The 18,621-nt window shown below is 48.3% G+C and overlaps 6 protein-coding genes across 6 annotated transcripts; 4 read left to right on the forward strand and 2 right to left on the reverse strand.

Annotated features, from left to right (window-relative positions):
* Nucleotides 1-1,766: 1,766 nt before the first annotated feature.
* Nucleotides 1,767-3,820, forward strand: DFJ58DRAFT_725404 (uncharacterized protein; the record flags this gene model as incomplete). The annotated part of the gene is made up of 5 exons (XM_041385234.1): nucleotides 1,767-2,113; nucleotides 2,169-2,594; nucleotides 2,621-2,699; nucleotides 2,747-2,987; nucleotides 3,042-3,820. 5 exons carry the CDS (start codon nucleotides 1,767-1,769, stop codon nucleotides 3,818-3,820), a joined length of 1,872 nt encoding a protein of 623 aa, XP_041246460.1.
* Nucleotides 3,821-5,622: 1,802 nt separating this feature from the next.
* DFJ58DRAFT_775795 (putative formate/nitrite transporter) lies at nucleotides 5,623-7,680 on the forward strand. The gene is made up of 12 exons (XM_041389465.1): nucleotides 5,623-5,952; nucleotides 6,005-6,141; nucleotides 6,202-6,244; nucleotides 6,299-6,365; nucleotides 6,419-6,472; nucleotides 6,534-6,588; nucleotides 6,643-6,724; nucleotides 6,778-6,837; nucleotides 6,888-6,915; nucleotides 6,966-7,015; nucleotides 7,069-7,094; nucleotides 7,151-7,680. The coding sequence occupies exons 1-12, from the start codon at nucleotides 5,770-5,772 to the stop codon at nucleotides 7,323-7,325; spliced, it is 960 nt and encodes a 319-aa protein (XP_041246461.1). The 5' UTR covers nucleotides 5,623-5,769; the 3' UTR covers nucleotides 7,326-7,680.
* A 2,395-nt stretch (nucleotides 7,681-10,075) lies between these two features.
* On the reverse strand, nucleotides 10,076-10,956 carry DFJ58DRAFT_775804 (uncharacterized protein). The gene is made up of 3 exons (XM_041389466.1): nucleotides 10,790-10,956; nucleotides 10,543-10,713; nucleotides 10,076-10,492 (listed from the first exon to the last, which is right to left on the reverse strand). The coding sequence occupies exons 1-3, from the start codon at nucleotides 10,915-10,917 to the stop codon at nucleotides 10,423-10,425; spliced, it is 369 nt and encodes a 122-aa protein (XP_041246462.1). The 5' UTR covers nucleotides 10,918-10,956; the 3' UTR covers nucleotides 10,076-10,422.
* A 117-nt stretch (nucleotides 10,957-11,073) lies between these two features.
* Nucleotides 11,074-14,300, forward strand: DFJ58DRAFT_839424 (MCM-domain-containing protein; the record flags this gene model as incomplete). Its single annotated transcript, XM_041392520.1, has 11 exons — nucleotides 11,074-11,076; nucleotides 11,133-11,371; nucleotides 11,399-11,682; nucleotides 11,723-11,745; nucleotides 11,799-11,970; nucleotides 12,023-12,450; nucleotides 12,502-12,636; nucleotides 12,736-13,566; nucleotides 13,623-13,931; nucleotides 13,983-14,138; nucleotides 14,190-14,300. The coding sequence occupies 11 exons, from the start codon at nucleotides 11,074-11,076 to the stop codon at nucleotides 14,298-14,300; spliced, it is 2,691 nt and encodes an 896-aa protein (XP_041246463.1).
* A 147-nt stretch (nucleotides 14,301-14,447) lies between these two features.
* Nucleotides 14,448-15,327, reverse strand: DFJ58DRAFT_700490 (uncharacterized protein; the record flags this gene model as incomplete). Its single annotated transcript, XM_041383577.1, has 3 exons — nucleotides 15,083-15,327; nucleotides 14,649-15,032; nucleotides 14,448-14,599 (listed from the first exon to the last, which is right to left on the reverse strand). The coding sequence occupies exons 1-3, from the start codon at nucleotides 15,276-15,278 to the stop codon at nucleotides 14,448-14,450; spliced, it is 732 nt and encodes a 243-aa protein (XP_041246464.1). The 5' UTR covers nucleotides 15,279-15,327.
* Nucleotides 15,328-17,938: 2,611 nt separating this feature from the next.
* On the forward strand, nucleotides 17,939-18,566 carry DFJ58DRAFT_775811 (uncharacterized protein). The gene is made up of 2 exons (XM_041389467.1): nucleotides 17,939-17,971; nucleotides 18,030-18,566. Exon 2 carries the CDS (start codon nucleotides 18,188-18,190, stop codon nucleotides 18,470-18,472), a length of 285 nt encoding a protein of 94 aa, XP_041246465.1. The 5' UTR covers nucleotides 17,939-17,971; nucleotides 18,030-18,187; the 3' UTR covers nucleotides 18,473-18,566.
* The last annotated feature ends 55 nt before the right edge of the window (nucleotides 18,567-18,621 follow it).

An 18,621-nucleotide genomic window follows, 5' to 3' on the forward strand; every position in this document is an offset into this window, starting at 1 on the left:
CGTATAACTTGTACACCTCCGTTCCTGCTAGCAGCCTGCTCGTGAGCTCGAGCATCAGCTGCAACCGAACATGGGGATCACTGTCTTCATCGTCGACAATGAACTTCATCATCGTAGACGCCACGATGAAACGTCTGCCCGCTCGGCTCGCCAGCTTGGCAAGGTCAACCTCCGATGGCTGCGGGAAATCGGGATGGCGGCATCCCAGCTCTTTGAAGGAATGTCGCAAGAAAGTACAGATGTCATTGTCAACGTCTGCGCCGTCTAACGAAATGATGCCACCCTCCCCAGAAGTTTTCACGGGTATCTCGCGCACCAACGAGCGCACCTTTTCGTTCCGCATGACTATGCTAATATGGGATTCCGAGCGACTGGTGAGCAGAATGTGAGTCACAGGCAGATCAGGGTCACGGAGTGCCTGTGCAAGGGAAAGGATGAGATCGCTAAGTTCGGGTTCAGATGTGCATTCATCAAGGGCATCGACCACAAACGACAAAGGTGAACATCCGCGCAACCTGAGTCGAAGTTTCCGGAGGGGTTGGAGAAAGAGAGCTTCCATCTGGTCGCAGAGAGGTGTGTCTGGGTCTAGTAGAGCGGGATTTTCACGGATAGCTCTCTTCACATCCTTCCGGATGCTGGGGAAATTGTTGGCAAGCTGGTAGACAAGTGTCACAAAGAAAAATCCGGCCGTGCAACGTTTCGTGTGCTTGCGCGAGAAAAAGAACGTCCCTGCTAGCCGCTTTTCGACGTTCGTCTCTTCGGTCACTTTTAGACCTCTCATCTTCTCAGCTACCGTGAATGCAACAGCAGACTTTCCGACGCCAGCTGTGCCATGCAGCCATATAAGTTGATTCCTCTTCTCTTCGTCCAGTGATTGGTGGATGTATTTGAGGAGATCCACCCGGGTCCCTTCCAGACACTTCGGATGGGGCTGACGTTCACGGGAGTTATATTGAGCACCCTTGACAGCGACATCGGACAGCTTCGTCCAAGCTCCTTCAAGGACTGTCAAAGAGGTCAGAGAGCATGTGAGAGATAAGAGATGGAAGTACTGACATTGATCGTCACTCATTGACGAAGGTTGTGATATGCGAGATGCAATGAACTAATTGAAAGTACTAGCTGGGTTCGAGGGTGTGGTTAGAAACAATCTGGACGATAGTTATTTGGAGGGGCGACGTACGCGGATTTGAATCAAAGCTTGTAAGTTGTGATTAAGTCGCGGAATGATCCAGCTGTCGATTGATGGAGAGTGCGAAGCGGGATGAAGATGGGATGAATGGATGGATGTTTCAATCTATTCTGCTGTGGAAAGCTCGCTAGATGGTTGTGGAATGCAGTTGAAGGAGTAGGCGCTCGCCACATGAGGTTGCTGTGCGGCCACAACACAGCCAGATACGGAACCACGTCGGTAGTGCTCAGAGGTGAACTGAGAGAGATGTGCGCCTTTGTGTGACCCTCTATATTTCTATAGACTATAATTGTGATCGATTGCATTAGCCTGCAGCTGTATTGTAAAACTCTGCGCTACCGGAAACGTTATGGTACTTGCTACCCGAGTAGATGCCGGAGATGTCTTCAGTGAATGAATGAATACTTACTATATGTGGCCATCTATAAGTTATTGTACTCTCACGTGACACTGACCACCGTGGACTCTATGCCATTTGACTCTTAAATCGAATGCTATTATGCTAAGGTACATACATTTCTTTCATCATTAATCCGACATCTGTAGTCCTTCTTAAGCAATCCAGGTTCATCGAATGGGATCCCAGCCAGCTCAGACGCATCCTGCGGGCCCGTCCCATGCTCCACGGACAATTCGCGGCACTCAACCTGGTCTCCTTGACCCGACCCAATCCTCCCGTCTATTGCGTGCTCCAGATTCCAGACTCTCCTTCGCGTCCTTCGATCCACGTACCGCTCTTGCTGGCGAAGATATCCCGGACTTGCACAAATTATCTATCGGCGAGGATCTTCCACCTCCCAAACGTATCGTCATCGAAACAACACCCAAAGGCACGAGCTTTTGGAGATTTGTGCCAAAAGCACGCCTGGATGGAGGTGTGCGCGATGAAGGCTTTTGGCCACGAGTAGTAGAAATATGCGGGTGAGTGACAGCGTCAATTTATGTCCTTCCAGCTGCTGGAATACTGTACTTTCAGGGAACACGTGTTTTGCTACCAGGAGCAGTGGGAGATTTATAAGTTGGACCCGGAATATCAGTGCACTGTTCACTTTGGCTTCAGATTTTCATCTGTTGTGAGGGTTGATCCCCAGGCTCGGCGGTCTAGGGCTCCTTCACCATCAGGCCCAAAGCGCGTGCGTGCACGCACGCCTACTCCTGAAGCGGATACCCCGCTTCCGAGCAAAAAAGCACGTTCTCGGTGCGCTCATGTAGCTAGTGACGATTACAGCAGTGACAGTGAATCTGACGAGGACGAAGAAGAAGTGAAACAAATGGTTGTTGATGACCTTCTTCGTCGCAGGGCCAAACCCACATCGGATGCCGTGCGATCCGGGAGGGAAGAATTGAAAAAAGGAGCGAGACGCGCGTTGGCAGAAGAACAAGAGAGCACAAGCAAAATATGGTCAGGAGTCTCAAGCTGACGGACAGCCGATGTCCATGGATGCAGAACAATTTGCATCTCACGGCAATACTGGGACTCAAGCAAAAGAGAATGCCAAACGAAAAAGTTTGTTGCAACCTCTATTCTTTAGATCGATCTGACAGAGATGACAGAACACGGATTTACCGCTGACACGGACGACGAAACTGCCACAAGAACACACCCCTACCAATGGCCATGTGCGAAAGCGCCAGCGAACTACATCACCAAGTCAGGCCAAACAGGCTCTTTATCACTCAAAAGTCCAACGGGAAATGCGAAAACAAGCAAAAGTTAGGGCAATGGACGAACGCCATCAAAAGGGATTCAAACAAGTGTTTGCCGATTATTACCCAATCAACATCGACGAACTGTGTATGTTGCCGTTCCCAATCTGCTCTTTCAATGGTTCATATTTTTTTTCTTCAGTGAGTCATCATAAAGAGCCATCGACATGTCCTCAGCCCGCTGCTTCGCAAGAACGGTCCGACTCTCGTGAGAGTGATGACTCGAACGAAGAGGCAATGCGACAAGCCGAGCTCGCAGAGTCCATTCGCAAAATGCGAGAACTTGACCGGGATAGACCTCTTTGGGAAGAACAGCGAAAGAAACGTGAGGCGCATGAACGTGCCGAGGAACAGGAGCGCCAGGCTAAAGCCGAACAGCGGAGAAGAGCTGAGGCAGAAAGACAAAGGCAGCAACGTGAGGAGGCCGAACGTCAGGCACGCCAGGTCCGAGCGGAAGCTGAACGACGTGATGCAGAGGAAAGGCAACGACAAGAACAGCGGCGTTTCAGGCAACGGCAACGGCAACGCTGGGAGTCCGGTACGTGGACGAGTCACCGAGCCCTGGAACGATACAAAGTTCTCAGTGAGGAGTTTGACACTGCGAAGTTCACGCCTGATCAGCCGATCGCTTTTCTTGATATCCCATGGCCTGTGCTCCATCATCCTTCCCGTCTAACAGTGGAGGACGTCGACTGGTCCGCGGTGGAGAGATTTTTTGCAACTGTCAAGACCTCCATGCGACCTCAAGATTACAAAGATTTTGTGGAAAGAAGTCATCGGCGATTTCACCCAGATAGATGGCGTGCCCGTAAGCTGTGGTCGGCTATTCGGGATGACGTAGAACGTAGCTGCCTTGAGGTTGCCGCCAACACAGTCGCCCAAGCTATTACGCCAATCTGGAGAGAAGTGAAACCACATTGATAGGCTTGTACGTCAAAATACGCATACATGGAACGTGCGCATTTAATAGATACCCTCGTGAATTGATCGCTTCAATTGAATTTGTTTGTGTTGATGGGCGACCATCACGCACACAGAGCTAGAATCTCATCAATAGACGAAATCCTCCCAAACATTCTAGACAAGTATGACAACTGGGACCCGTGTATAAGGTTTTACTGGATGCGATGGGATATTTTGGTTTCGCCACTCTTCGTCCCATGAACCAATATCCGCCCGGTGTCCAGACGGACTCCGATGGGCGCAGATGGGCTTCGATTGTGAGATCAGTGTGCTTGTCGACTCGTTAACCGTCGTCGGAAAGGTAGCGAAGAAACTTCCTTCCGAAAAAGTGATTATATTGCGCTAGATGAGTTGGACCAACGAATGTCAAACCATAATATTATTGATATTTACTTACACACACACGAATAACTGCCCCCGTCAATGATTCCGAAGCATCTCCCATCGCCATGTGAAAGACGGGGTATCGGTTTGGGGTTTGTAAGTAAATTGTACCCGCTCGTAACCACAAGATATCGTGACCAAGGCAGCAAACGGCGGTCAATCTGCCAATCAACACATCATTATGCATTATGTCAGCAACTGGAGACTAGTATGTACTGCCTGAATATAATAAGACAACTCCGTTGATTACAGGCATTGAATATTGAATGAGGGGCTCGAACTTCGGCCCTGTATGTGTATCCCCAAGTCCAAATCTCACTGATTGTTCGCCAATCAGAATAAGTGAAGGTAATCACGCCCCTGAGGCCCCATCTCTAAGGCGGAGCAGAGAATCGGTTTGTGATCTTTTGCGATATATGAAATCATTCACAGCCTCGCTACCAAAGTAACATCCGATTAGAATCATCGCTTCATGAACCAGTCGTACCGTAATCATAGAGCTGACCTTCTTCATAATACTTCCTGTAGTATCATGGTCGTGTAATCCGAACTTCGACCTCGATATTTAATATGGAAGTACAATAGATACTAGTACAATGTGAGCTAATGATTAGCTTGCATCATACCTTCCACTCCATTCCATAGTAGCGCAATTGAATTATCGATAAGTCCGTCATAATTGAATGCCAGACTTGGCTCAATTGCAGGAACGTTGCGACTGGGAAGCTACGGGAAGAAGGGTAAGCAATTGATAAGTGCGCCCGATATTTCCAGGGAAGTTGCGGTAGCTACGGCCAATTACGGCTTTTAAGGCTAGTAGTATCCGCTATTTCTGCCGTGATGAATTTGACACCCCCGGGCTGCCCATGGGCAAGCCCCAGGCTGATCATTCACTTGGCGTGGTTGGGCGCACGCGCACTACTCACACCCATGACCCCTTTGCCCGTGCACCTCTTCGCCCGTGCACACCTTTGTCGGAAATTCCTAATTCAAATTTCAACGCCTTGTAAGGCATTTCAAAGTTTAAAGGCAAAATGGCACTTGGAAATGGGATTAAATAATTCCGCCGTAGAATTGTGGTTGCAATAGCAATGCAAGGGTCTTGCAAGGGTAGGACAAGAGTACGGCACATTGCAATATGGTTGCTATATTATTGAAAAATTGCAAGATTCCTTGTAAAATACCTGAAAATTTGATTAAAATCATCAAGTGCTGTACGCAACGTGTAGACGAGGATTACAATTAATAAGGACTGCTGAAGCTAGGCTTGGGCAAGGCGTTTAGTCTATAATCCGATGATTATGTACTACGGGATCGTTTAGCATTTGAAATTAAAAGTGCGCGGGAAGATGCGTGGGTGGTGGGCGTGTGCGCGCCAGAGATTGATCATGAACGTCCCTTATTACAAAACATCTTGCAGATCCATTTGATCAGAATCCGGCGGCCAGGACCGACTACACACGAGAACCCACTTATTTTAGTATCTCGCCTGTCAGGAACATGCATACCTTATGAACATATAAATGCTGGCTCATGCCAGCAGTTGGACTCCCGCAGCCCCTTTGGATTTCAGCGGATCGCACACTACCACCACTACTCCAATGTACACTCCAAGCACTCTCAAGCCAGCTGAAGTGGCCGTTGCTCTGGTTGAGCAAGCTGTAGCCAAGCACAACACGCGGTTGGACAAGACCTTCTTCAAGGCGGTAAGCAACAAGTGCGCGCATGTGCGATTTAACATCTCAATCTTGTTATCAGGTTCTTGCCGGTGTTATGTTGTCCTTCGGTGGACTCCTTGATCTCATCATTAGTGGTGGGTCTGCAGGTCTGACAGCTTCGAACCCTGGAATTGTCAAGGTCCTCGGCGGTCTCGTATTCCCTGTCGGACTCGTTATGTAGGTGCCGGTGGACTCAGTATCGTGAAACTATGGCTTAATCGTTATGCCCCTCCATAGGATTGTGCTCCAAGGTCTTGATCTGCTCACGAGCAATCTCATGGTAAGCAGCTTAGCGTTTGTGTAGACTACTTCTCACCCCTCACTCTACTTATAGATCTTTCCCATGGCTGTAATGAAAAGAGCGATTCCCTGGTGGAGCATACCCGTCAACTGGATTGTCGGTAAGTACTGCCGAAGCCCTCTTATTCATATACTGAGTATACTATCGCATTAGTCTTTTTCGGAAATCTTGTTGGCAGTTTGTTCTTTGCAGCAATCCTTGCGAAATGTCAGTTCGCATTCATTGGCTTGGACTATATTGCATAGGCTCACACGTCCATCATATCTAGACGACGGACTCATGGTAGATGATCCATATGCCTCATACGTAAGGACATTCGCTATGTGAGTCACTTCATACTATCTGGAAATCCCACCGTCTCAACAACCTCGTGCCAGTACGAAAGCTATCACACCTGGCTGGTATCAGATTTTCCTTCGCGGCATTGGTTGTAACTGGCTTGTTTGCATAGCCGTTTGGGTACGTATGTCGTAGTGTTGCTCCGAGCAATTACTCAAACGGGTGTTATTTAGCAAGGAGCAGGGGCCAGAGATACTCTTTCGAAGATTGTCTCTGTCTGGTTCCCCATCTTTGTCAGTGAAATCGACAAAGGTACCGATCCTGACTCATGTATATTTTCTAGGTCTTCGTGGCTTGCGGGTTCGACCACGGTGAGTTGCAAAACACTCGAATGTAAACTTTCACCAATACTTTTTACTAGTTATCGCAAATATGTTTTCACTTTCGCTGAGCATTATGCTTCACTCTGAGGTACGTGTTTCACATGTTAACCTGCACTTGGTATATTTCTAATTACTTTCTAGCTTACGACCGACCTGTACATTCGCAAGTATGTACCGGGTCATTTATCCAGTACATCTCAACGTTTGCTAATTACTTTCTCAGGTCGTTGATTGCGTCTTTGATTGGCAACATCATCGGAGCTCTCTTCGTGGGTTTGCCAGCTGTGTATTTCTATCTTGGTGACTGGCATGCCGACTCGGATGGCATGCGTGATGTCGAGGAGGCCCGCATAGAGCGCAAAACCTCGGCGCCTAGTGACTCAGAAAAGACCGCATAGGCGGGCGAACACTGGGACACTCCTCATTTCTCATGCTTTGGACGACTATCTATGAATACATGCCAGGCAGCATGATTGACGGAGAATCCTGGAGATACGACTCAAACTACTGGAACGAAACGCGCTCAATTCATTCTCAGACGATCCTCTACGGGTGGGTATACGATGGGAGAGGTTGGAGTGTATGTGTCATGAAACATCGCATTGTACACAGTTGTAGGGAGAGGCAGACGGAACGGATCGTAAGATAATGTATTGGACGAGTATCGCAAGTATTTAGCTTGCGGTATGTCGAAATTTTGGATGTTTTGTGTACTCTACAGGAACTATTATTGCGTGTTGCCTGCACCACTAATCAGTCTGGAGGCCTCAGGTCCGCATGCTTCAATACCACGTCAAGGAGGTTTGCAATCCCAATATTAATTGGAGGACTGTGAAAATAGAAAATGTTGTTGATAGTGCTTGACTTGCAAAATCCTGATCCGAAGATGTATGATGTCCAGGTAATAACAATCAGGAATTCTTCTTTACCCTCTGTTGATCAAGGTTAACTTCAACGATCAAAGACGTACGAAGGTCGGAACGTTTGGATTGGCTTTATAATTAGATATCGACATTATCTACAACGTGCTTCATATGTAAGCTTAGTTGTGGCCGCACAAAAAGAACTTAGCGTGAGATGCAAGTTTGAAGGGAAATGAAAGATCGAAATAGACGTTGAGTCGAATGAAACTTCGGGCTGAGATGATGGACTTTGAAACAACAGGAGAAATACTTTTGATTTAATGACGTGCGAACTGTTACAACGCTCCTTAAGTGTCGTAGCGGGTGACTCACATATTCTGGGTAGAAGGGAGAAACGAACGATAATTAATAAAGGACAAAAGCGAAGTGTCAAAGCGGTGATGGTGACGAGTAAAGATAGGAGGCTCGTGTCCTGCACGTTGTATGAAGATGACATAGTGGAATAATAAAAGAACGTAAACTCTAAGTACACAGGTAAATGACATCATGACGTAGAGGGGTGCATCCGCATGCCTCGGATGAGAAGACTAGAATATCTCTGCATCGATAAGACGTCCGGAACGGCTTGCGCCTTTGATTCGGAAGTGTGGGTCCGGCGCGTAAAGGATATAGAATCAAGGAGACCAACTAGAAATGGGAAGGGCTTGGGGAAATGATGAGTGGAAGACAGGAGGCATTCTAGAGCGAATGCATTGACTTCTCGACTTCTACAAGGCTTCGCGTAATACTCGCAGAGGTCTTGTGGGTGTGCGGAAACGTGGGGGAATCCCTAAAAGATTTTTTTTCTCCTAGTTAGGGAGACTGGGTCGGCTTTAGCGGAGCCCATCATACCCTGGAATGCGTTCCGGTGCAACTTCCGAGACAGAAGCCAATATCTTCAACTCATCTTTGACGAGCATAGAAGGCGCTCCCTTGACCCAGACACCTTCACCTTCTTCGATCGGTACTAAGTGGCGATGATCTGGCTGCGGGAAAATAGCACCGGTACTGCCACATTAACCCGTAATCGCATTTAAATCCACCAAGGCTTGCGGAAGAAAGAAACTCACAATGATGAGATGTGAATAACGTGGCGGACTAACCCTACCAGCATTGCATGCCCCCAGGACCAAGTCGATCTTGGGCGCTTAGAAGGCAGTGAGTACCACAATGACTAGATGGGCACCCTGATGAATATCGTGCCAATGAACTGGCAGCACAGGTAGATCCCTTTGAGGGGCTGGTACACACATTCGTACATCGTAAGTGTTGGTGGGAGTAAAAAGAAAGATGGCGACGACTATATGCATGACTAGCCCTTGACTCATCGGTATTAATGGCGGTGTCGACAAGCAACATCTAGATCCAGACATCCACGAGCTAGACACGAATTTTTGTCATTGTCCACAATTTTGCCGTAAAACATCAAGCATCACATCGGCGCCTACTGAAAAATGGATTTTATTGGGCCAAGTAGATGTTGGCCAAGTCTTCCCTAGGCAGACCATAGGCAAAGGAAGACGGTCGTTCCTTATTAACATGTTGGCAAAGATTTGTGTCGGCAAAAATGGTCTGACAGTGTTGCCCGTGGGTGGAGAGCTGGGGTGATCAAGAAGCTCTTTCCCCAACATTCGTTGATGTGGGTAAACTAGGCCGATCCTGTTGTGAAATTTGAGCTAAGTATATATACACTGACATGGAAGGGCGCAATCATACAAATGGAAGCATTACCATTGCTAGCTAGCAGAAACCGACTGAAAGCGACGGGAGAACGCGCGAGCTACAACAGACTGCGAGCAACAAAAGACAATCGATTGAATATGAGAAATTTGAGTGGACAAAAGGGTAGATGAATGCAAGATAACAGCAGAGTAGGCAACAACTGGGCCATACTGACTCTGATTCGCACACGTGAGAACGAGAGACAGGCCGCCTGCGAAACAGGCGTGCAACGAAAATATGACAGGAAAACCATGTTAGGGAAACTCACCAAAAAGAGTGGAGTGCGTTCACAGAGACGTCACAACCCTGTAGTTTCGCTCGTATTCGCTTGGACGAGTTGCCGAATGGTGGGTGAAGAGCACCTCGGCTCAGTCCTTCTGACTGTCCTCCCGATTTTTTCTTTTAATTGTGACAAATCCTACCTGGGCCGTTCCCACGAAGTGCATGTGATTGTGCTGCCGAAGTCGACGTGCACAACCATATTGATGTACTTATCTGAAATAAAAGCGAACAGAAAGCAGCGGCTCTTTTTCTAGGGTAGTTCAAAGGACGTGCGATATTCTAGTCACAGTCAAGTCTTTATAACATCCAGAGAGTTGGCTTCAATGCTCAGGAGAGCTTCAACTGTCAACGGACAATTATACAAATAAGTCGAGTGTATCATTCACGGGAGGGGGGAATGAAGTGCAATATGAACTCAACAGAGTGCAGCTTATTCCCTCACAAAGAGAGGGCCATTGTGTTTGAGGGCTAAAGGTTGCGTCCCGCCTAAGACAGACCAAGCGCCGTCATGCACATGTAGATTAGAAATATAACAGGGCTGTCGAACTTCCCTATAAAAAGAGTCTGCAGGATAAGTCATTCTGATCGTTCACGAGATAGTTTCAACGTTCTCTGGGACATTGTCCGAAAGGGCTGGGGGCCAGTCTGGGAGAGGACTCCTTGAAGTAAATTCAGTAAGCGAAGAAATATTCCAAAGGGTGGTCATTACTTCCTCATATCCCACACATTTTCGCTACTCTTTCCGAGTCGTCTGTGAGCCCACCACTCGGCACGGCGGCGGATCCAAGCGTCCCGTTTCTGCTCTGGGTGCATGAATTTCAAGCTCATACAAAATTTGAAGTCCTCTTTTTTAACCCCACACTCTGACATTTGGCCGTATCTGTATAAAGATTTTATTTGAGTCCCCTAGAACTGAAAGTTTGATGAGTACTGGCACTCTTAAGAGTTTTTAGAACATACTATGACATTGCAAAAATTCATCAAACAGGGTCATGCACCCCGGAACATCGTCCACGGTAGGATGAACCTTGCGCAGGTATTCCTCCTCTTGCTTGATCGCGGTTTCGAGGTCGACGCTAGCCATAACACAAAGGAAGGAATGATTTTGGTCGGCAGCCTGAGGCTGCTATCCTTGCGTGGGAACCGAACGCGCTTTAGAAATTAAATTCCGACAATTGAACGCGTCGCGTCGCGTGTTTTTGTTCTTGCCATCTCCATCATCCCTCGATAAAGTTACACCATGGTGAGCACGGAGGACACATAAATCAAACTGATGTTTATTAAATCTACACATCATAGTCCCAGACTCCTAGAGGCGCAAAGCGTCCAAGGTCGCCTCCCATTCCCAGTTCATCGCCAGCTCCACGTCCTACTCCAAGACGGAGAGATTCACAATCGTCCCTCCCACCATCTTCGCCTCCGGCGCCCTTCTCGGATACAGATGATAGCCTGGATGATCGTGACGGAGTGCGTGATATAGATGAGGACGATGAAGGCGACGGCGACGGCGAAGATTTGTTTGCGGACAACATCGAAGAGTGCGTGTCAAAGCCCACATTTTCTAGGTACATCACTTTTACGCCACTGAAAATAGAGATTATGCGCCAAATGAGTTACTGGATCGCTACTCCGATCGGGACATCGACGATGAAGGAGATTTCGACGAAATTTCAGCAGCAGGCTCGACGAGCGGCTGAAGCAAGAATGAATCGCCGTGATCGCCTTGAGCGTGCAGGAAAGCAAGGAATGCGAGCAGCTAATAGAAGCCGTGCACCTCAGTTCCTGGAGGATGATGACATGGACGATGAAGATACTCTTGGCGATGATCTCGGCGTTGCCAGAATGAAGCGTCCGCACAAGGCGACAATATGACGAACGTCGTGATGTAGATGATGTGGATGGTATGGACGATGTTAGTGAAAATATTGGCGGCCAGTCGGATGTGTACTCATTCATTTTCTTTAGGAAATACCCCTTGAGCAACTGAGTGACATCAAAGCTAAATCTATTGTCGAATGGATTGCCAATGACCGCGTTCGCCGATCAATTGTCAAACATTTCCGTCAGTTTTTGATGACCTACGTCGACGAAAACGGCGCATCGGTCTATGGCCAGCGCATTCGTAATCTTGGAGAAAGTCCGTGTCGTTAGTCTATATCTTTTGCAGGATTACTGATGGTCTGTTACAGCAAATGCCGAGTCACTAGAAGTATCTTATCTTCATCTAGCGATGTCTAAGCCTATCTTGGCTTACTTCTTGACAAACTCCCCGGCCGCCATGCTTACAATCTTCGACGAGGTTGCACTGAATGCTATTCTCGTGTATTACCCATCGTACGAACGGATCCACTCGGAAGTCCATGTTCGCATTGCAGACCTTCCGTTGAGCTCCTCACTCCGTGATCTTCGACGTTCCAACCTGAACAATCTAGTCCGAGTTACTGGTGTCGTAACTCGACGGAGTGGAGTATTCCCGCAGCTGAAATACGTCAAATTTGACTGCCGAAAATGTGGTGCTGTTCTCGGCCCATTCTACCAGGATGCAACAAAGGAGGTCAAAGTCAGCTTTTGCGCCAACTGCGAGAGTAAAGGCCCGTTCCCTGTTAACTCCGAGCAGGTTGGTCACATCTCGAAATTATGACGATACCTGCTAAACGCTGCATGAAAGACCGTGTACCGCAATTACCAGAAAATGACGTTGCAGGAGTCCCCTGGGTCAGTTCCTCCGGGACGTTTACCAAGGCATCGTGAAGTTATTCTCCTATGGGACCTCATTGACCTGGCAAAGCCTGGAGAGGAAATTGTAAGTACATAGGCGCTTTCGATAACCCACACTAAGCACGTCAGGTAGGAAGTAACTGGGATATATAGAAACAACTTCGACGCCTCTCTTAATTCAAAGAACGGGTTCCCAGTCTTCTCCACAATCATCGAGGCCAACCACATCAACAAGAAGGAAGATCTTTTTGCAGCGTTCCGTCTTACTGAGGAAGACGAGAAGGAGATGCGCGCCCTCGCACAAGACGAACGTATTCGGAAACGTATTGTCAAGTCTATTGCGCCTTCTATCTACGGACACGAAGACATCAAAACGGCCCTCGCACTCTCCCTGTTCGGTGGCGTTACGAAGGACATCAATCGTAAACACCGCATCCGTGGTGACATCAACGTACTGCTCTTGGGTGACCCTGGAACGGCGAAGTCGCAATTCCTGAAGTACGCGGAGAAGACCGCTCACCGGTCTGTTTTCGCGACTGGTCAGGGTGCATCGGCTGTTGGTCTGACTGCCAGCGTCCGCAAGGATCCCGTAACTCGGGAATGGACGCTGGAGGGAGGCGCCCTTGTCCTTGCTGACAAAGGAACATGTCTCATTGACGAGTTTGACAAGATGAATGATGCGGATCGGACGTCTATTCATGAAGCGATGGAACAACAATCCATCTCAATCTCAAAAGCCGGCATCGTTACGACGTTGCAAGCTCGATGTGCCATAATTGCTGCTGCTAACCCTATTCGCGGAAGATATAACCCAACAATCCCCTTCCAGCAAAACGTCGAGCTGACAGAACCCATCCTATCTCGGTTTGACGTGCTGTGTGTTGTCAAAGACAACGTAGATCCGGTGCAAGACGAACTACTAGCCCGATTCGTCGTTGGAAGTCATCTCCGCAGTCATCCCAAGTTCGAGGCCGACAGAGATGAAATGGATGTTGGCACCACCCTTGATGCTGATGTAAGTCTCTGTTCAGTCTCTGAAGCTGTGGTCCTCCCTAAACCTAAACTGGACAGATTATACCCCAAGATATCCTCCGCAAATACATCATGTATGCCCGAGAGAAGATACGCCCGAAGCTCTATGACATGGATCAGGATAAATTAGCGCGCTTGTTTTCTGATCTCCGTCGCGAGTCACTGGCAACGGGTTCATACCCCATCACTGTCCGACACTTGGAGAGTATGATTCGGATGGCTGAAGCCAGTGCAAAAATGTCCCTGCGGGAATACGTTCGCGCTGATGATATCGACATGGCTATCTCCGTTGCGGTAGGGAGTTTCGTCAGCACTCAGAAGATGTCAATCAAGAAGACCCTTGAAAGAGTAGAGTACTTCATGACTCGAAATCAGAAAAGGCACTGATGGTCTGGACAGGGCTTCCGAAAATACTTGACACAAGCTCGTGATTATGAAGAGCTCTTAGCCTTCCTTCTTGGTCAGATTGTGAAGGAAAAGGCCCGTTTCCACCAACTACAGAGACGCGAGCAACCTGAGCTTATCACGGTCAAGATGTCCGAGCTTGATGAACGGGTGAGTGGTACCTTTGTACTAGGAGTTGCCATAAACTCACTGGTTCTGTAGGCGAAGGAGCATGATATCTATGACACATCAACCTTCCTACGCTCAAAGCTTTTTGCTGCCAACGGCTATAAATTGAAGGACCAGGTCATAGAGAAGCGGTTCTCAAACTGACGCTAGATTCCATATACCCTTTTGGCATAATTTTTTGTATTGAATTCCGTGCGCTATGTATGGTCATGTAGGCTGCCGAATTGAGTGGTGAATATATGAGAGATAATTAAACCATGATACTTCGAGTAAGATAACGATGCTCTAGATTTATGATGTGGAAACGGGTGATGAGGGATGCTGGGGCTGGGCAGGTTCCTGAGCTACGTTATCTAGAGTTGCGTATTCCGCCTCGGAAATCTTAGCATCTGAGGGCGTAGCTTGACCCTGGGATCCCTCTTCATCATCATCGTCCATAATTTCTGCGACGGAATAAGCACAAGATACTTCCTAATCGGAAAACAACCTTACCCTCCCCATACACGTCGGGGTGTTCCCGGAAGCAGGTTTGCATGGCCTTGAATTTTTCTACGCAATCAATACCTTTTGGTTCCTTTTCAGAGTATACGAAACATGAAAAGGCCTCTCTGAACTCTGGGCCACATGGACCATGGGCCATTCCACCGAGGCACGGGCAGTCCCAATTGATTTCGCCTGTCACCGGGTTATAAGCACCTCCAGACGGCTGTTCTTCACTTGGTGCTTCTGCTGGCGCGGCATGTGGTGTTTTATCCGCGTCCTCCTCTATCACGGGTACTGACGTCTCAGAGGATGTCTCTTCTGCCTGTATTGGAAGTGGAGGGGAGTTTGCGACCGGAAGTGAGGGAGTTGTGGAGACTGGAAGCTTCTTGGATGCTACGAACGTGTCAGAACGGCGCTTACTGTTGATCTCGATGAATACATACCGGACACGGGTTGAGCATCAAGTGATATCCGCTGACTATCTGAGCTCAGCGACCAAGCCATGTACGCAGCGAAAGTGACGGTAGCTCCAAGTGCAAGTCCAGACCTGGTTGGATGACTTTTGAATACACGCGTGCTCGAGCCGGCATTCGTATGGACATATCTGCGCAGTGGCAGTCGTGTAACAGTCCGGAGCATAGTGGGGTAGACAAAAACCAAAATCCGAGAAGAATGCTACAAAAATTTGGATTTGTCACTTCACATGATGACGCGCCCGTTTTGCCCGTTTACTAATCCCGAACCAAATATTCACCACACAATAATTTTCGCGAAAGGGCTGTAGAAGTGATACAAACTCTTTAACTCAGACTGTCAAGTCTTCGACCCCTTGCTTCGCTCAGCGCTCAGTCTTATAGAACACTATGTAACACAGCGAACTGGAATGGCCACAACGCAGTCACCGACTGTGCATCCGGAGTTCCCTCCAGAATCCAGAGCCAGCCACATGCCTTGATATCATCCGTAGCATAATATATATGCACATTGCCCAACACTTTGAGGATAAGTTACAGGGTGTTGGCATTCTTCTGACTACAGAGCAGATAAATGGTACTCGATCCACCAACTGAACTGGGGGCCCCCCAAGCCAGAGTACATGCAAGTTAGTAGGGCCAGATATTTCATGTTCCCGGAAACTCTGCCCTAGTCGTGAAACAGCGCTTATGTATTGGAACGTTGGCAGGTCGTGCAGGAGTTAAAACATCGTAACGGCGGCTCGCCGCCAGTCCCCGACTCGGACTGCCTTGACCAGTCAATTCCTTTATTCGATTGCTTCGGGAAGGCACGTTCCACGATCTGTGCGATATATATGTCTACTCGTTTCTGGTGTCCAGCCGGTGTTTCCCAGAGTCATGTTCAACACCCTTCACGGCAACCTAGAACAGCTTCTCCCAAGTTCCTTCAGATACACGCGGGAACGGCCTTCTCGTCAATGATAGCCGTTCGGTCCTGTTCGTGTAGAATCTCGTTGGCTTTAGTCCGCCCAACGCCTTTTGTATTTGCAAGCCATCGAGATCGCCTTGAGTTACAGGTAGTATCTTCTTACATCTGACCGGCCCATTCCACTTTCCCTATTTACCTGCACTGTATCAGTTGTCGTTGTCAGTCACTTGACGCCTGCGGAGGATCGGTGGCAGCCAATGCACTGGGTAGCAGTGCGGAGAGTGGGAGCTGACAGCGCACTTGGGTAATCCGCATGACACGAAGGCATGTGATCAAACCCGGCAGGATCAGCATTTAGTAATGTGGCTGCAGTAGAGGACGCGTGTCCAAAGGAACCGCGCTAGGGTGATGGGCAAAGCGCTCAGGAACACAACACAGTGCGTGTATGATGCCATCTCAAAGTGAGCGCGTGACACTGAGATGTTATCTTGTCCCGGGCGTACCAGAACGTCAGATCTGCAGATGCGGCACCCTTGACAGAGATAGCATCGGCGGGAGTATAAGGCAGCCCAAGGCGTGAATTGCAAGGGTCCGCTGTAACCACGCACAGAAAGTGGTTGCAGTGACAAAAATATCGCAGTGATACATCGGGTGATACAAAAAATTGTGCAACATCATGCGGTGGACAGTCATCAAGCTTAAATTAAGTACGCGCGGGTATACCAAGACTCTTGCGCCAAAACGGCGAGAGATCTGTCACGGTGATGATCAACGCGAGGGAGGGCTAGGCCTGAACCTTGTCAGAAAACTCATTTCAGGCGCATCTATAGGGCGCATCAAAAATCAAGTGCAAAGTTCAAACCCCTGATGAGTTTGGTGACTTCATGCCACATGCATTTTTCGGACCGCCAGAGCAAACCTAACTTAATAATATGAATCATATGTCACAGGCACATTGATGATTGTCGCACCCCCTTTGTCTTCGTGCTTGCTGTTAGCAACAGCGAGCTCGACCACTACAGTATTTCATCAATGTGTTTTTTTTTTCAATGTTCTATGTAATAAAATATTCAATTTCACAAACCCTAATCACAACAGATTAAGTGTATACAGAATCAAATGCATGAAGGTGGAAAGCTGCCAAGGAAACACCCTGCGCGAATGTGAATTGCACACGGAAGACATTCGTTTACAAGCGCAGCTGGACGGTATGAGGGGCACCACTGGACAAAATTAAACAAATAGTTGCACGGTGAAAATCAAAAATTTCGACTGAAAACTGGCCAATCGTTTCTAGCTAATTTTTTTTCACTTCACAATTGCAATGTCCAAGTGCAGCCTGCCGGATTATCCCGGTTAGATTCGTTCGTTTTTCTCTCCGCCACGACGTCGAGGTCGTAATTCATAAGCAGGTGTCGTTCTACCTGCTTGCGTCCCAACCCAGGCTAACGTTCGGTTCAACCCAACCTAGTAGATCGTGTCAGCGACTCTCGAGTCAGACGAAGCTGGAAACGCTACCCAGTACCGACCACCACTTCTGCCTCGGCCGCAGGCGGCGCTGGTCTAGTACTTGTGCCTACTTAACAGTAATGCGAACTTCATGTTTTAGCCAACATTAATGTCATTTCCCGCTCTCAGATCTCAGGGTTGTTTTGAGTTTTTTTCAGTCGCGTTGTTCCAGAGAATGTGCTTGCCTCCATCAAGTATATAATGCCCTAGTAGTGCATACTCTCATTCCTCGTATCAGCAGAGGCTAGTCCCAACTACTTCGTCATGAACAACCACAGGGCTGCTCGCAGCTGCCTGCTACAATGTGGCAAGGACCTTCAGACGCCTCTTCCATGCAGTCTACCAATGATCGTCGCTTATCTCATGCGGCCATGCACCGTGGTCAACGAAGTGTCACTTCCGGACCATTTGGTCATTCTTTAGCTGGCCCTGTAGGTCAAAGGGGAGTTCAAGCAAGCGCTCTGTCAGATCTAGTACACCAGCAACTGATGCGCTGCCAGTGACCTTTAGACTCTACCCGTACCATACCGTATGTCGTACAATGTATTCGAAATGTTCAACGGTACGGTACGGGTCACTGTACGGTCATACGAACGGCTATACGGTCAAACGGGAGATGAAACAACGTCAAATTGTAATCAGAACTAAAGTGTAATATGAAACATGCCAATGGCTCGTTCGCACCAGCTCCTCCGACTGCATCGTTCATCGCTCGTGTTCATAGGCTCCTCCTGCCGACAGAGGCTCCTTCCCTCCTTCGCATACGCTTCCAAATCATAGACATATGGCGTCCTATATCACATGCAGCTGTAAATTGGCCGATTGCACTATGCAACTCCCGCAGTGTCGATTTCGAGAAAGACTCGGTGCCTGTCGCTCTTATATACGCTGACTGTGAGAGTGAGTCAAATGCACACCAAACCACCAGTGAAAATACATGAAAGCAATGAACCCGGAAGAGTTTGTTCTTATCAAATGGTGAGCGAGATAACTTGGGGGAGCTTTCCGTCGTGCTAAAAGGGTGTCAGCTTTGATTCGATACAGGATGACAATGTTGTGAGGCCTCATGCTGGGTTCCAAGACCCGAACA

This window comes from Suillus subalutaceus, assembly GCF_016647625.1.
Source record: "Suillus subalutaceus strain FC151 chromosome Unknown DFJ58scaffold_26, whole genome shotgun sequence".
In the NCBI taxonomy this organism is placed as follows: domain Eukaryota; kingdom Fungi; phylum Basidiomycota; class Agaricomycetes; order Boletales; family Suillaceae; genus Suillus; species Suillus subalutaceus.

Coding starts and splice junctions, on each gene's coding strand:
- DFJ58DRAFT_775804 (XM_041389466.1), bottom strand. CDS start 10,917: ATGGCTAGCGTCGACCTCGAAACCGCGATCAAGCAAGAGGAGGAATAC. Junction 10,714..10,789: donor TTTTTGCAATGTCATAGTAT/GTTCTAAAAACT, acceptor ATCTTTATACAG/ATACGGCCAAATGTCAGAGT. Junction 10,493..10,542: donor AATGTGTGGGATATGAGGAA/GTAATGACCACC, acceptor ATTTACTTCAAG/GAGTCCTCTCCCAGACTGGC.
- DFJ58DRAFT_775811 (XM_041389467.1), top strand. CDS start 18,188: ATGAAACATGCCAATGGCTCGTTCGCACCAGCTCCTCCGACTGCATCG.
- DFJ58DRAFT_775795 (XM_041389465.1), top strand. CDS start 5,770: ATGCTGGCTCATGCCAGCAGTTGGACTCCCGCAGCCCCTTTGGATTTC. Junction 6,245..6,298: donor TGCTCACGAGCAATCTCATG/GTAAGCAGCTTA, acceptor CTCTACTTATAG/ATCTTTCCCATGGCTGTAAT. Junction 6,366..6,418: donor ACCCGTCAACTGGATTGTCG/GTAAGTACTGCC, acceptor CTATCGCATTAG/TCTTTTTCGGAAATCTTGTT.